Source organism: Pseudoliparis swirei, chromosome 9 (genome assembly GCF_029220125.1).
Source record: "Pseudoliparis swirei isolate HS2019 ecotype Mariana Trench chromosome 9, NWPU_hadal_v1, whole genome shotgun sequence".
NCBI classification, from domain to species: Eukaryota; Metazoa; Chordata; class Actinopteri; order Perciformes; family Liparidae; genus Pseudoliparis; species Pseudoliparis swirei.
Window position 1 is genome coordinate 16,782,224 of NC_079396.1, and position 14,792 is coordinate 16,797,015.

The 14,792-nt window shown below is 41.6% G+C and overlaps 1 protein-coding gene across 1 annotated transcript in view; it reads left to right on the forward strand.

Annotated features, from left to right (window-relative positions):
- Positions 1 to 3,330: 3,330 nt before the first annotated feature.
- LOC130199629 (XK-related protein 7-like) overlaps positions 3,331 to 14,792 on the forward strand; it is a 60,505-nt gene continuing 49,043 nt past the window's right edge. The window contains exon 1 of the mRNA XM_056423309.1: positions 3,331 to 3,929. Within this exon, the coding sequence (XP_056279284.1) occupies positions 3,331 to 3,929 (599 nt within the window). The remainder of the gene's footprint in view (positions 3,930 to 14,792) is intronic.

The window sequence follows — 14,792 nt, forward strand, 5'->3', positions numbered from 1 at the left end:
CTGCAACTCCTGAGGGGACACAGTGGCTGTGCACTCCCTGGTCTGATGGGGAGCTCTAATTAAGGCCAACATTTAATTCAAACATGATATCTCAAACACAACAGGTGAAGTGGGATGTTGTGATGCAATTTACCTCCTTCAATTGTCACTAATGCATACAATATGTGTACATGAATTTCTAAAAATATAGATTTCTATTGTAGGAATGGTATTTACGTTGGTGTAATAATTGATAAAAGGTGAAGTTGATGTGATCGTACCCAAACACTATAGCTAGAAAATCCTGAGCAAAAAGTAATTTGAACAGAGAGAGAGAGAGCGAGAGAGAGAGAGAGAGAGAGAGAGAGAGAGAGAGAGAGCTCCTGAGACCAGAGGGCCTCTTTCATGAAGCACTGGCACACAAAGCCCATGATTACCTCAGGTGTTTCCACTCTGCTGACGACCCTTGGCCACGCCCACCTGCAGGTACACGAGCCAATGGCAGAGAGGGTCGTCAGAGTGGTTACGCAAATTTCTGTTGGGACCCCCTCACCAAAATAATCCAACAATGACAATGCATGAGGTGGACCCCTGGACGGGGATGTTTTTCCTGGCAACAGCAGTATCCGTATGTATTGAATATATTTTGATAACAATATGATTTTGCTTTGGGTTATAAAGCCATTTATTGTTTGTGTATTGTTCTATTCTTACTCTCCATGTTTAGCCTGAGTGGCTCCCGTGGAATTCATCCCCAAACCCTGGCAGAAGTCATTAAGAACTTTATTCAACAACTACAATCGATATTTAAAATCAGGATTGTTGTGGAAAATTTGCATACAACATTGTATTCTTTGCGGTAAGAATGTGACAGCATTTCTACGCAACGCAGAAACTCTGCTCTGTTTTTCTGAAGTGTGTACGAGTCAGAGCAGTGATGATCTGGGATTTCTAATTAGCTCCCCTTAGTCTCAAAGTCATAATGTGTAATGCTTATCCCAAAAATTATTCTGACAAATCTGTGTCTTTTTTATATATAATGAGAAACAAAAACAAAACACGTCCAGCTTTGAATTAAGAAATACTGAGTCGTTATGAATCATCAAGGGTAGTCATTTTAGTTTCTGTTGTTCAGAACGTTTAAATGTCTGAAATATGTGGGCGCAGATGTTATAAATTGCTAATATCGAAGGAGATTGTTTGAAATTGAGGCTTAACTTTTTTTTTTATTGAGGCTCAGTCCTGATTCTGAGAGTAAAAACCTCATCTTAACTCTTTAAGTTAAAACTTTAACCTATCACTCTTATCTCAGATGATGTACAATTGTGAATCCAATCCATGAATGACATGTTCAGGATAAGATCAGACAGGATATTCAGAGTTATAAAGTTCCTGTAACACGGCCTCTCCCTGCAGCCTCACCCATTTGCCAAATCTTATTAATCTCCACACCAGAGCCAAACCGGGCCAGGACCCAAACAACACAGTGATGTGATTACTGAGGTGGTTCATGAGTGTGGCGATAGCTTCAGATTAACAAACTGGGCTTCATATCTTGTTCCACAGATTTGTTGGATTGAGAACTGCTCAGATAAGCCCTGTTTTGCGCCAATGTGGAAACACAGTGACTAATTGGTTTATTGAGGGCATTGAAGCAGAGCCGTAATTAACCAAAGAGTTGTATTGCCTTTTCTCTCAGAGTTTATGGAATCTTTTCAATTAGTACGATCACTGCTGTAAACAGAGCGGTTCTTCGGTCTCTTGTCAGCTTTATGCATCACTGCCTCGTTACAATCAGAGAAATGCACTCTAAAGGGCCTGATACGACAATTGAGTCAGCATGTTAGGGTAGAAAGCTGCTGGTCTGGGACCAGCTGAAGAAGAGGAGACAATACTAAGAAATACACTTCCTTCTTTAAGAGTTCAAAGTTAAGTGTGGTATTCTATTCTCGTCTTAATTCTGAACAAATACCACGAAAAGACCAACGGCAATGAAGTATTGTATAGGGCTAATATATCTTCTTGTGTTATAGATGTAGTATATAGAAACAATTAAAACCACACCAATGAGACGGTGTTGAACTGAGCATGTTCCTTCATCACTAAGAACACACATATAGTTTATTTAGACTCAATCCAATAAACACTGCTTTGCTGCTGGAAATACTGACTAACAAAAGCACTATTTCCTCACCATGTGTTTCAGTGTTGTATATGTATTTCGGTGTTTTCTTTAACCTTGAGCAATGGTCAAACAATAAAGGCATACAATGTCCCTTCAGTCTGAAATTCAAGTGTTGTGTTTAAAGTGAACAGTTGTGCAGAGATGTGTGAATGTATGTTATTGACTGGAGTGTTTGTTAGTAAGAGCACCTGACCCCCTTCAGGCCCTTTTCTATATGTATTATGATAGAATGATATCTCTCTCTCGATCATATATATATTTATATATATATATATATATATATATATATATATATATTAAAAAGCAGCAGCATGCAGACAGAAGCTTCTTCTTCTGAAAGAAAATAAATGCCAGAATGCTGTGAATGCAGAGAGAGAAGCACCCGGGGAGGAACAGTGGTATCCCCCTTTGACCATTCTGTTCCACCGAGGCAGCAGCTTGAGGTTTTACTGGAGAGCTTTTCAGAATGCATCCTGTCAGAATGTGAAGCAGGGCAACATCTCAAGAAACCCGTTCTGTTGAAAAGTGAAATCAAATAATGTAGATGTGAATTACTTTGAAAAAGACTGCCGAGTGCTTAATCTCGCAATCTCTCATCGATTAAAGTATGGTCATATGAGTCAATGCACCCCGCATGTATTGTCTGGGGGGATATTTATCTTGTAGGGGCAGCACAGGGGACATTGGACAGGATGCCGGTTCATAACATGCATAGTAAACATTAACGAGTTCCCTCAGTGACGGTGCCGAGTCAGACACTGATACTCCGCCTTATTAACCTCTTTAATATGAGTTTTACAACAGTCTACTAGACTGAGTCTAGTCATATGCAGCAGAGTGCTGCAGAGACAGCGCAATGTAACTGGGAGAGATTGTAATGACAGCATCGCAAACTAAAAACCCCGCAGGTCATAAATGTTTGCAAAACGCTGAATGTCCTGAAAACATCGCGCGGTGTCATGAAGTTAAAAGCGCTGTTAGTAATGATGCCTCGCAATTAATTGGCTGCTGATGAGGCTAGTTATGATGTAATCTCTCTCGCTCTCTCTCTCTCCTGCACACAGCCAGCCCCCTCCCTTCTCTCTCTCTCTCTCTCCCCTCTCTGTCTCTCTCTTTCTCATGTATCCCCACCTCTTTCTCTGTCTTTCTCTCCTATCCTAACCAACATGGCCGCTAAGTCGGATGGAGCAGCGGTGTCTGTGGAAGATGACAACAAGCCCAGGAGCCTCTCGGAGCCGGGCAACTCCGCCACCCGGCAGCGCTGCTGCGCCGCGGGCGGGAAGCCCTACACCCTGCTGGACTGCTGCTGGGTGCTCTGCGCCCTGCTCGTCTTTTTCTCCGACGGCGCGACCGACCTGTGGCTGGCCGCCGACTACCACCTGAGAGGTCACTACTGGTGGTTCGGCTTGACGCTCGTCTTCGTCGTGGTGCCCTCCACTGTCGTCCAGGTATTGAGTTTCAGGTGGTTCGTGTATGACTACTCGGATCTGAGCTGCGGGGACGGAGCAGCGAGCGGCAGCGGCACCGGCGCGGCATGCGGAGCAGCCACGGCGGGCGACCACACTTTAAGCACCAAGGACAGCAACCAACGCGGTGAGAGCGCGGCGGCGGCGGCGGGCAGCGCCGCGAATGCCACCCCGGTTTGCACGTCTTCTGCCCTTTCTGCGACGGCGGGGACAGTCGCAGCCCCCCGCAGGTGCTGCACCGTCTGCATGTGGGTCTTTCAAACCGTGCTTCACTTCCTGCAGCTGGGGCAAGTCTGGAGGTAGGACCGCTGAGCTTATTTATTTTTTGGGGTGGGGGGGCAGGAAGAGTGTGTGTGCATATGTGCTGGTGTGTGTTTAATTAATATGTGCACGGTGCACATGTGAGCATTGTATTCCCAACAGGATAGTCTTGGAGCTATGTGTGCTTGTGCATGCCCGTTCACGTGCACGTGTGTATGCTATTCCTCCGAAATATTGCCTCCTTCTCATCCACTGGTGACAGAAATGGGCAGAAATTGACCAGGAAAGAGTGAGATTCTTTTGCCCGAATTTAGCATTCAATCTCACAACAGTGATAGTAAATCTGTGAATTACTGGCTGTTTGCCCATCTTCTTTTCGTGTCCTGATTGTGACAGAATCTGGAGGGTTTCTTAGAGCCACTTGAGCTCTAACATATACAGTTTCTTTCTCTAGTACCTCTGTCTCTCATGGTCCGGACAAGCTGATATGAATAGCATCAACGCTCTGCTCCGCTCGTCGTCTTCTCCTCTGGTTGCTTGTCATGTTAGTGATCTTGAAACTGAATCTTTTCTTCCTCCACATCAGTGAAATTGACAAAATGTGAAATGAGAGGAGGCATGCATGGGAAAAATCTTTAAGGCAGCATTCCACCCACCATCCATTAATGGTCCGATCTTGTGCGTGTATTCAGGATATGTGGTTTGCTCTCATTAAAGTCCTCCTGAGCCACATTAACTGGATGTGAGACAAAGTGTTGACTATTTCACACATAATTAACATCACAATACCTCACAGGTTCACACACACATCATGAATGTGTCAGTACATCACACATTTGGTACATTTCTACTTCCACTCGATCTCAAAGAGAGCTATTGTACCTTTTACTCCACTACATTTATTTGACAGCTGTAGGTACTAGTTACTTATTATGTTAACAGTTAACTTAAAAAGCACATGAAATGTGTTGGTACAGATTTAACCATGTGATTCCCAACATGTTGGGCTTGGGTCAAAGAGAACTATAAGCACATTTACCTTCATCTAATTGATAATACTTTTTAAATCCTACTTTAGCAAAAGTACAGGAGTATATTACTCCTTCTACCATTGCAATACAACTGTATCTTTCTGTACATTTATGCATACAACTACACTTCTACAAAACAAGATACATGTCAATGATGCACCATTGAATATACACATCTCTTGCACTTTTAATATTTAAGAAGTGTGGGGGAACTGAAAGCAGAGCAGCTTGTCTAAAGCAGCCATTGATTTCTCGCAAGCCCAAACTGATAAACAAAGAAAAAAGATAGGAAAATAAATCCAAATGGATTTGGTGAAGACCAAAGACATAAACAAGTGTGAGATAGGAAAACACAGACCACACTTGAGCGATGCAGTACGAATACACAAGTGTTACAAACAATGTAAACTACTCCAGAAGCTTTCGAATAAACACAGTCACCACTTTAAAATCTATGTCCGGCCCAGCTGTATCATTATTTTTTTCTTGAATTTGATATTTTCCAGCACCCGTTCAGCTTGTTTGTGTTCTGTCGATGTTTTAAAGCTGGTGGAATAAGTTGTGTGTTTCAAGTTACGTCAACCTTTTGGAAAGAATATGATGTAAAACACTTCCATGACAAGCTGTTGGTACCTTTTGAACTTGACTGTTTGCTGTTTCAACCTCCCTTAACAGGAAGGTTAAAGGTCAAACTCAGACAGCGAAGCTAAAATTGTTGAGTGCCTTGTTCAAAGAGCAGTAGGATAAAGAATATAACCAATGTGGTCAAGACTTTAATGATTTTTAGCCCTTAGAGAATTGAAATCCCTTCTTAGGGTCAGTGAATGAGCAGACCATCCTGCTGAAGTGTCCTTGAGCCTACTGCTCCAGGGCTGCAGTTGACCTCTGACCTCTCAGTGATGGTGGAAGAAGAGAGGAAAACATATTATTTTCTGGGATGTTACCTTAACTAATTCAGAAATTGAGCGTGTGGGAATCCACACAAGCATAATTATGCAGATGTGGTAATGAGCTGCGTTAATGAACAACAATAAGATGCTGAGAGGTAGAGAATAAGCACGAGTTGGGTTTGATGTGATAGTTGCAGCCAGGAGAGTTGCACAGGGCTCAGTGGGACTGGGATTTGAGTGTGACTCCAGTTCGAAATTTAATTAGCTGAGATTTGTTCAGCACCTGTGGAAACGGCTCGTGGGTTTCACCTGCAGCCAAACATTCCAATTTCAGATTTGTTTTTCCTCGACTGCGATGTAAATCAGGTTTTCTAATCAATGTGAACTGCAAATTATTCTGTTTACTCAATTCACATCTGAACCACAGAATTTGCTCAATAAATTCCTATCTTGAAGTGTAAAACCTACATATGAAATTCATGTTACAGTAATATGGGGAATGTGTTGGTTTATGTCAATTACCTGAGAAAAGAAGAATGGTTGAAAGAAAGATGACATGATTGGTATTTGGCCTGAATTCAATCAACTCAGTCGGAAGATGTTGCTATTATACGATGCTGCAAATAAAAAAAGATACGTTGAATGTCAACGTTTAGGTAAAACAATATTAGGTAAAACAACAATAGGTTCAACAATATTAGTTATATACGTGAGGTAAAACAATGCTTGATAAAATAGCGTTAGGTCAAAGTATGTATTTTTAGGTGAAACAATGTAATGTTAGGTAAACAACATCAGGGAAAACAATGTTAAGGAAAACAATGTAAGATAAAAGAATGTAATGTTAGGTAAACCAATGTTAATTAAAAGAACGTTATGTAAAACAACATACGTGAGGGGAAAAAATTTTCGGTAAAACAATGTTAGGTACAAAAATGTGATGTTAGGTAAAAAGAATGCAAGGTAAAACATTGTGAGGTTAATCAACAATAGCTTAAACAATGTAAAGTAATGTAATGTTAGGTAAAACAAAGTTAAATAATACAATGTAATGTTAGGTAAACCAATGTAATGTTAGGTAAAAACAAAGTTACATAATACAATGTAATGCTAGGTAGAACAATATAAGACAATGTAATGTTAGGTAAAACATTGTTAGATGAGACAATGTAATGTTAGGTAAAACAATGTTAGATAAGACAATGTAATGTTAGGTAAAACAATGTTAGATAAGACAATGTAATGTTAGGTAGAACAATGTTAGATAAGACAATGTAATGTTAGGTAAAACAATGTTAGATAAGACAATGTAATGTTAGGTAAAACAATGTTAGATAAGACAATGTAATGTTAGGTAGAACAATGTTAGATAAGACAATGTAATGTTAGGTAAAACAATGTTAGATAAGACAATGTAATGTTAGGTAAAACAATGTTAGATAAGACAATGTAATGTTAGGTAAAACAATGTAACGTAAAACAACATTAGGTAGAACAATGTTTAACATTCAATGAATCAGTTGTCTGTATAAACTTTCAATGCCAACATTGTTCCCTGCTGTCTGGATTATTGACACATTGTTGTATTGGATTAGAGTTTGATTTTGACAATAACATAAAAAATGTTCATCAAAACTCAAGAGAGGTATTTTAGATGCGTTTGCTGTGATATTCTATCCCCTTTCTCCATCCCTGGCTGCGTCTCCATTGTCTTGAGCAGTCTTTCTCCACCATAAACAACAGCTCGTGTTTGTATTTTCCTGACGAGCACTTTTGCTGCCAACGTTTTTTGTGTCTGCAGTGTAAATTAGATTTAGTTAAAAGCATCAGATGCTTTTTAAATCTATATTTAACCTTTATTGATTCAGAGTAGTTCAGCGTTCATATCCTGCTCGCTAAACATGTTTTAATATTCAGCCTGTTTAAAGTGAACACTGATCTCATGGGTTTAAAAACCTCTGTAAAGGATATTGTAGGAGTTTGGCACATATTTTGACTTAAGTTCTGATTTAAAAGGTACAACTGCACTCAAATTAAATTAGTTTAATCAAGAGGTTCCAACAATCATCCCTTCAGCTCATGTTTTTTGTGTGTATTCAAAACCACTGCATTTGTATCATAGTGGGCAAATCCTATTTTGTTGACTTTTATTCATTTATGTCTGTTTTGCATCTCTCTGTCATTCATTAAAGGAAAATTCATGTAAATACTGATCAAGAAGCAGAGCAGCTGGAGATCACCCTCAGTTGAGATCTTTCCCCCCTGAATATTCTAATAATTAAAATCCCTGTCCAGATGTTTCCTGCATCAGTGGGAGGTATGAGAGTTTTCTCAGTGGGATAAAACATTGACAACTAAACTAAATGTTTTGAATCAATCAATCTTGGAGGAAAAAAAGTCATTTTCAAAAGAGATACGCAGACCAGTGTCCGTAGCCAGAGCCCATAATGCATTGGAGTATGAAGACAGCTTGAGGTTTAGATCAAGGTCGACTCTCCTTTTCTGGACAGGAGACTCTCGTTCTGCTGTTGATATCGTTTCCTCAATCTACATTTGAAATCCACACCTGAAAAGCAGCAAGGTCACATCTCTTTATCTGGTAGGTTGTTGAAAGGCATTCTGGGAATTGTCGCAGATCTCTAACTGAAGCTGATGAAGCACTTTGGGAGGATGTGGATCACTCAAACAGTGATTTTTGCACGTAATCAGAAGTTATCTTAATACATTTGTGTCCTTTACTGTAAAATAATTAATATGTTATATTTTAAAGACTTTAAACTGAAAGCAAACACACTGCTGTTGTCTTAAGTCAAAGCATTCTCATTCCAAACGAGTTAAATACCACAGCTCGCTCAGTGGCCCTAAGCTTCCAACTGTGACACTTCTCTCGCGTGATTTTTTGGATGTGGCAGGGACAGCGTGTCAACATGCAAAGTAACTTTTTTAAATACATTTGTAAAGGTTTAGGCACCAACACCACTTAGTTAGGTTGTGTGCTCTGACAGTCTGTTTACATTGAAGTTGGTTGAAAGCCCAGTGCGTCGCACACAGAAGCTAAATAGTTTGACTGAGGGTTACTGAACAAAGCTGCAGTATTTAAGTCTGCATTAAGGTACGCCTTGTTAAAACTAATGCAGTCTGATACATATGTTCTGCAATAAATCCTTCCTGCATGAAGGTTATAATAAGATGTTCCTGAAACTGTTCCAAAGAGAACTGTATGATCATTGTGGAGTAAGCAGACTGCGTTGATGTTCCACTGTGTTGCATTATACAGCGAGGTGACATTCCCATCATCCTCATCTGTTAAAAAGAAAAACACGTAATCATGCCCTTTTCCTGTTTTGAAATGTGGAGGAAAAAAATCAGGGAGACCCACAGAAAGACTGGTTGTGAGACAGCGGAGCATGGACAGATGGACACACAGGTGGACAGACCAGCAAAGAGCGTCAGCTACTCCGAGAGTTCAATAGTCAGACAACGCTGCAGTTTTTAAGACAATCCTGCTTGTGCCTGACCAGATCAATCAATCCCAGAAATAATGTAATCAGTTCCAAATGGTCACTTAGCTCAGGTGGTCTGCCCGTTAGCTGAGTCCGTCCAGCCGCGGCTAATTATCAGTCTGAGTGGATAACGGGCAGCCTTAATATAGCTGTATCATTCAAATCGTAGTGTGTGTGTGTGTGTGTGTGTGTGTGTGTGTGTGTGTGTGTGTGTGTGTGTGTGTGTGTGTGTGTGTGTGTGTGTGTGTGTGTGTGTGTGTGTGTGTGTGTGTGAGTGAGAGAGTTCAATGAGGGGTTGCACTGTTCATTTACAAATTTAATCTGTGAGAAAAGATTCAGTTGTATGATGTTTTATTCATGCACACGTTTGTGTCACTTCTTATCTATTTGTCTTAAGATATCTGCAGACATGTATGATTATAGTTATTGTAATTGTAGTGTCCCATTTGGTCTTTCCTAAGTCCATCCCACCAATAGTTGGTTGCTAGGTGGCTAGACCTGTTGCTAGGTTGGTTAAACTGGACGGTGTGGTTCCAGTTAGCCGGCTGCTGCATTGTGTATTGGAGCGTTTCTGAGCTTCAGGCAATACAGCGTCAAAAGTTTACCTAGACGTAAATAAATCTAAATAAGTAGAACCAAAGGTTATATCAGGGAGACTGGAGCCTTACAGAGATGTGGCTTTAAGCCATAATCACTTCACATATGTAAAAAGCACTTCCTGTGAAGCAGCAGAATGTGATTCAGACTCAGAAGATTCAGAGAATGGATGTACGATCTTTCTCCGGCTAACGGGCACTCTGAGCTGGAAGCTAATCGGCTGGCATTTGTTATCGTCTTGAGTTGGAACTTTTCTCTCTGGCGCTGGACAGCAGCAGGTAAAAGAACACGCTGAATTTGAAAAAGCAACTCTTTAAGAATTTAAAGTCCTGGGACTTTGAATGCACATAGGTTCATCTCAGATTCAATAGAGTTATTGATTATGAATACAAATATGCCGAGAGGGAAGTTTGGATGATCCCCAGCGTCCTGGCTGCCTGTCTCACTATGTGTCTGTCTTTCTCTCAGCCTGTATCTCTGACTGACGTCTCTCTGGATGCTCTCCTGTCTGTCGGTCTGTCAGATTGTACTGAATAATTCACGACAGACCTTGAGGGAGCTGTCAATCATTCCCAATGTGCCTGTATGGGTGTGAAGGAATGTAGCGTTTCCTGCTAGCTTCCCCTGTCATCCAATCTGTCTCTGTCTCTCTCTCTCTCTCTCTCTCTCTCTCTCTCTCTCTCTCTCTCTCTCTCTCTCTCTGTGTGACTCGGTTTACAGTCCATGTCTCTCTGCGTTTGCCGTTATATATTAATTTAAAATCAACTCAGGTTGGTTCAGGTGGCATCGCAGGGTGCAGGGATGTCGCATGTAAAAGTTTGAAATGTCTGACGTGTGCTTCTCTTTTCCCTTCACCATCTCATGTTTGTGCGTCTGTGTGCGTCTGTGTTGGACAACTCAGATAGGTTTGCACATGCTCAGCAATGCGTTTTATTAGCATATGCCCTGCGAGTGCCACACACACTCTGAAGTCTGTGAATCCACTGACAAAATGAAAGTATGCAAATATCCCATGACACTCTGATGTGAATGAAAGCTTTCATGTCATGTCGGTCTTGCAGCCAGCGAACTTCTCGCCAGTTCCTGATGTTCCAGCACCAGCTCTCAATTATATAGAGATGTCAAACAACATCCTACACATCAAGTAATTCATTGAAGAATAATTGTCGTTTCATTCTTGTTTCATAATGTATCGTCACGTATTAGTTGTTTAATGCAACTTCCTGTAACTGCAGACATCAATGGGGAGACCGAACAGCCTATTACTGTGGAATTGAACACAAACTCATTAAAGCCAAGCAGTAGCAGGGTGAGAAGCTCAAACTAATCTCAGGAAACGATGTGTTTTTTCAAACGTATTCCAATGTTTCGACTGTTTCTCCCAGTTCAGTTCAGTCTATGTCGCAATCAAAGGCAGAATTGTGTGCAAAGCCAAACCAGAAGCTGATTGTTCACTTGTGTGTTATCCTTTTTAATCGTACTTTAAAAAAAGTGTTTAATTTGTCAACTTCGGATACCTTCTTGTAAGAATCAGAGTTTACATGTCACAAAACAACCCAGTCATCACAACAGATTGTAAATGTGTGCAAACAATGGTATACGTTAATTGGCTATATCTTTCAACCAAAAATGTATTTCATGAATAAGTTTTCCTGGTTGATTCAGGTTAGAAATAAAAATGGTTTGTGTTAGATTAATAACATCTTTGGCCAATTTAATGAGAAATCCAATGTGAAATGTGACAATGTTACGTAACAACAGTAAAAACATATCTAGTTTGAATAAATAACTACCCTTTGATCCCAAACATTAATCATTAAGATGAATTATTCAACTCTGACTTTCAATCTCACACAGAACATGAACAGCTGTCTGCTTGGTGAAAGCCCTTTGTTTTACGCGTCGCACTACCCTGCCCACCCGCCTTCAATGAACGGTTTTGCTTGTTACACTGATTATTATACCAATTAACTTTTGCTCTTTAAATTACAATACTCTCTCTGACTGAATGTAATATTATAGACATTAGCATTCAACATTTCCAAGCAAATAGGCTGCACAAAACCTTTTGTAGATTGATGTGACGTGACACAAAAGCTACAACGCTAGAACACATAATCTATAACTGGAACAACACAGGATGAACATCCTCGGCAGAGTTTGAGCCTCCTGAACAGTGAACGCCTCGCTGCTCGCCACGAGCCTCAGTGCCGCAGTAATGACCCAGTTTCTCGCCAGGGATCAACAAAGTTCATCTTGTTTTACAGCCCTTTGCTCCAAATTAACTGCTCAGTCAGAATATCTCTATTCCACCATTTTAATTATTTGATCACTATCAGCAGATGGGTGGGGTAAAGCAGACTGTCATTCAAAAATGTTCATGGTTTTATGGTCTGAGGAAGTTAAACCAAACAGAGCTTCCCTCCTGTGGCGCTGGTCATAGTTTCCTGATCTTTGCAATATTGGATATTGGACGGTATTATTTGTATGTATTCAGATGAAGTAATGTGCAGACATTTAGTGCAAAATTGGCCTTACCCATGCTAATCATAAGCATTGGAAAAACAGTCCAATTCCCAAAGATCCGTACTAATAGCTGTACACAGTTCAGTTTCAGCACCGGGGTAAGTTACTAACTGACACTTTTATGTTTAAAAGGCATAATGTTAAATGTAATGTCTGCGTGTGTGGTTTGCAAATGTGCTGAGCTTGTAATCTCGACAGATATTGCAATTAAGCTAACTACTATATATTATATTGTCTCATCATATGATCAATTAGTCTTGACATTAGACAAGATTAACATACATTGACTATTTTACCAAAACCTGTGACATGAGTTTGCCTTTTCAAGGGAAATAAGGCAAATGGTACTTTTACATCAGAAGTATTACCAAGGTGGGAGTCTGACTTTTGGAGCCCCCCCCCCCCTATAAGGGCAGTCACGCCCAGACTTTATGGAGGAAAAATATCTTTTGTGAATCTGATGGGGCAGATAACGGTTGCAGGTGATTTGCAATTCATATCAACTGTCGCAATCCATTATTTTCCAGCCCAATTGCAATAACAGCTCTCGTATGGATGAGAGTGCAGCCGTAATGTGGTACACGCGGCCATCCTCTGAATAAACCAATAAAGCCAGTTAATCAGTAATATCTTATTAGCCAATCCATACCACTAATTGTGCCAGATAAATGGGAGCAATTTACACATCATCAGTAAATTACTGATACATACAGATCAGTCGAGGCCTGGTTTCAGTGTATGACAACAGAAAACCGATGGTGGGATGGATATAGATCTATAGATATCTATAGACGGTGTAATCAGGGACAGAATATGGACTCGGGCCTGCACAGGGTTTGTTAGTTTATTTCTGTGTGCGCTTCAGTGATGCATGTTATTAGCATGTACCCTGCAGGTGTTCACACACACAGATTTATCTTTCTCTTTTGGTCTATCTCTTACTTTTGTTCATAGAAACACATTCAGACGCGTTCTCCTCGAGTGTGTGAACTTTATGTTCCAAGCCCGGAGGAGCAGTGGATTCTGGTTCTCTGAGCTCTCAACTACTGTAAGAAAAAATCACCCTCGTGAAATGGTATTTCCTCTGAAACATTATTAGTTATGTAAATAATGTAATCTCATAATCTGAATGTTTCTTTACTTCAAGAAAGTTAAAGCTAGGTTATTCAGAATCAGAATCAGAATCAGAAACAGTTTTATTGCCAGGAATGTTTTCACAAACAGTTTTTTTTTTTTGGAAGGTGCAACATTTGGACATGACAAAAAAACAACAAACAACACGAAACAACAACACAAAAAATAATGTGGTTGTTGTGTGTGTGCTGTGGTGGTGTGTTGTGTGTTAAGTGCATGTTGTAGTGTGGAGGAGGAAAGAAGAAAGGAGGAGAGGAGAGGAGAGGAGGAGGGAGGAGGAGAGGAGGAGAGGAGGAAAGAAGAAGGAGGTGTGGGGGTGGGGGTCAGTCAGTCAGTCCGGTTCCAGATGAGATCTGATGAACTGAAAAAAAAAAAAGTGGAACGTGTGTCTGTGGTGGTGGGGCCTCCCTCTCCCCTCACCTCCTCCCGAGAACAGGGAGGAGGGACAGGGGGGATGTCCAGGGAGGGTGGCCCGTCAGTGACCTGGAAGCCCTTCTGGTGACCTGGAGTGGGAGATTGAGGAGGGAAGGCCGATAACGAACTGAGCGGCCTCTCGGCTCCCGGCTGATGCTCTTGGCTTGCGCTTGGTCTTGGCTGGTGCTGATGGGTGAGTGATGATGATGGATGATGGATGATGGCCTCAACGGTGGGTGGATTCTCCTTTCTCCTCTCAGCTCGAATTTCCTCATTTCCTCCTCCTCAGGAAGAACATCCTCTGCTGGGGCTTCTGGGGTGATGAGGCGATGTCAGAGCTCCCTGGAGGCTGGGAGATGATGGAGAGCCCCACAGGGGGCGGGGGGGTCACACCGAGGGGGGGGTGGAGGGGATGAGAGGGGGGGGCATTCCTATCTCCACTTGAAATCCCTCGTTCTCTCTTAGAGCTTTGAGCGTTGAGCAGGTTGGGTGCACCAGGGTCACCAGGTCAGGTCTCTAGTCCAGCCCGGTCCTCGTCCCCGTGGAGAGATGGGAGTCTGAGAGGGTGTGAACGTGACCTGGGTTTGTGAGCTTGGTGGGCTGGTGGAGAGGGAGACTTAGGTGCAGCTGTTGGGGGAGCAGGAGAACAGAGAGGGGAGGAACGTGGCCTTGGGGAACCTTCCCAGCCTTGGGAACCTGGCCTCTGCCCCCACAGACCACCTTGCTTCCTGTCTCGTGCAGCTGCTGCAGTCAGTCTGCAGCAGGGAGTGATGATTGGCAGAGCTGCAGAGCTGGTGGGCAGGAAG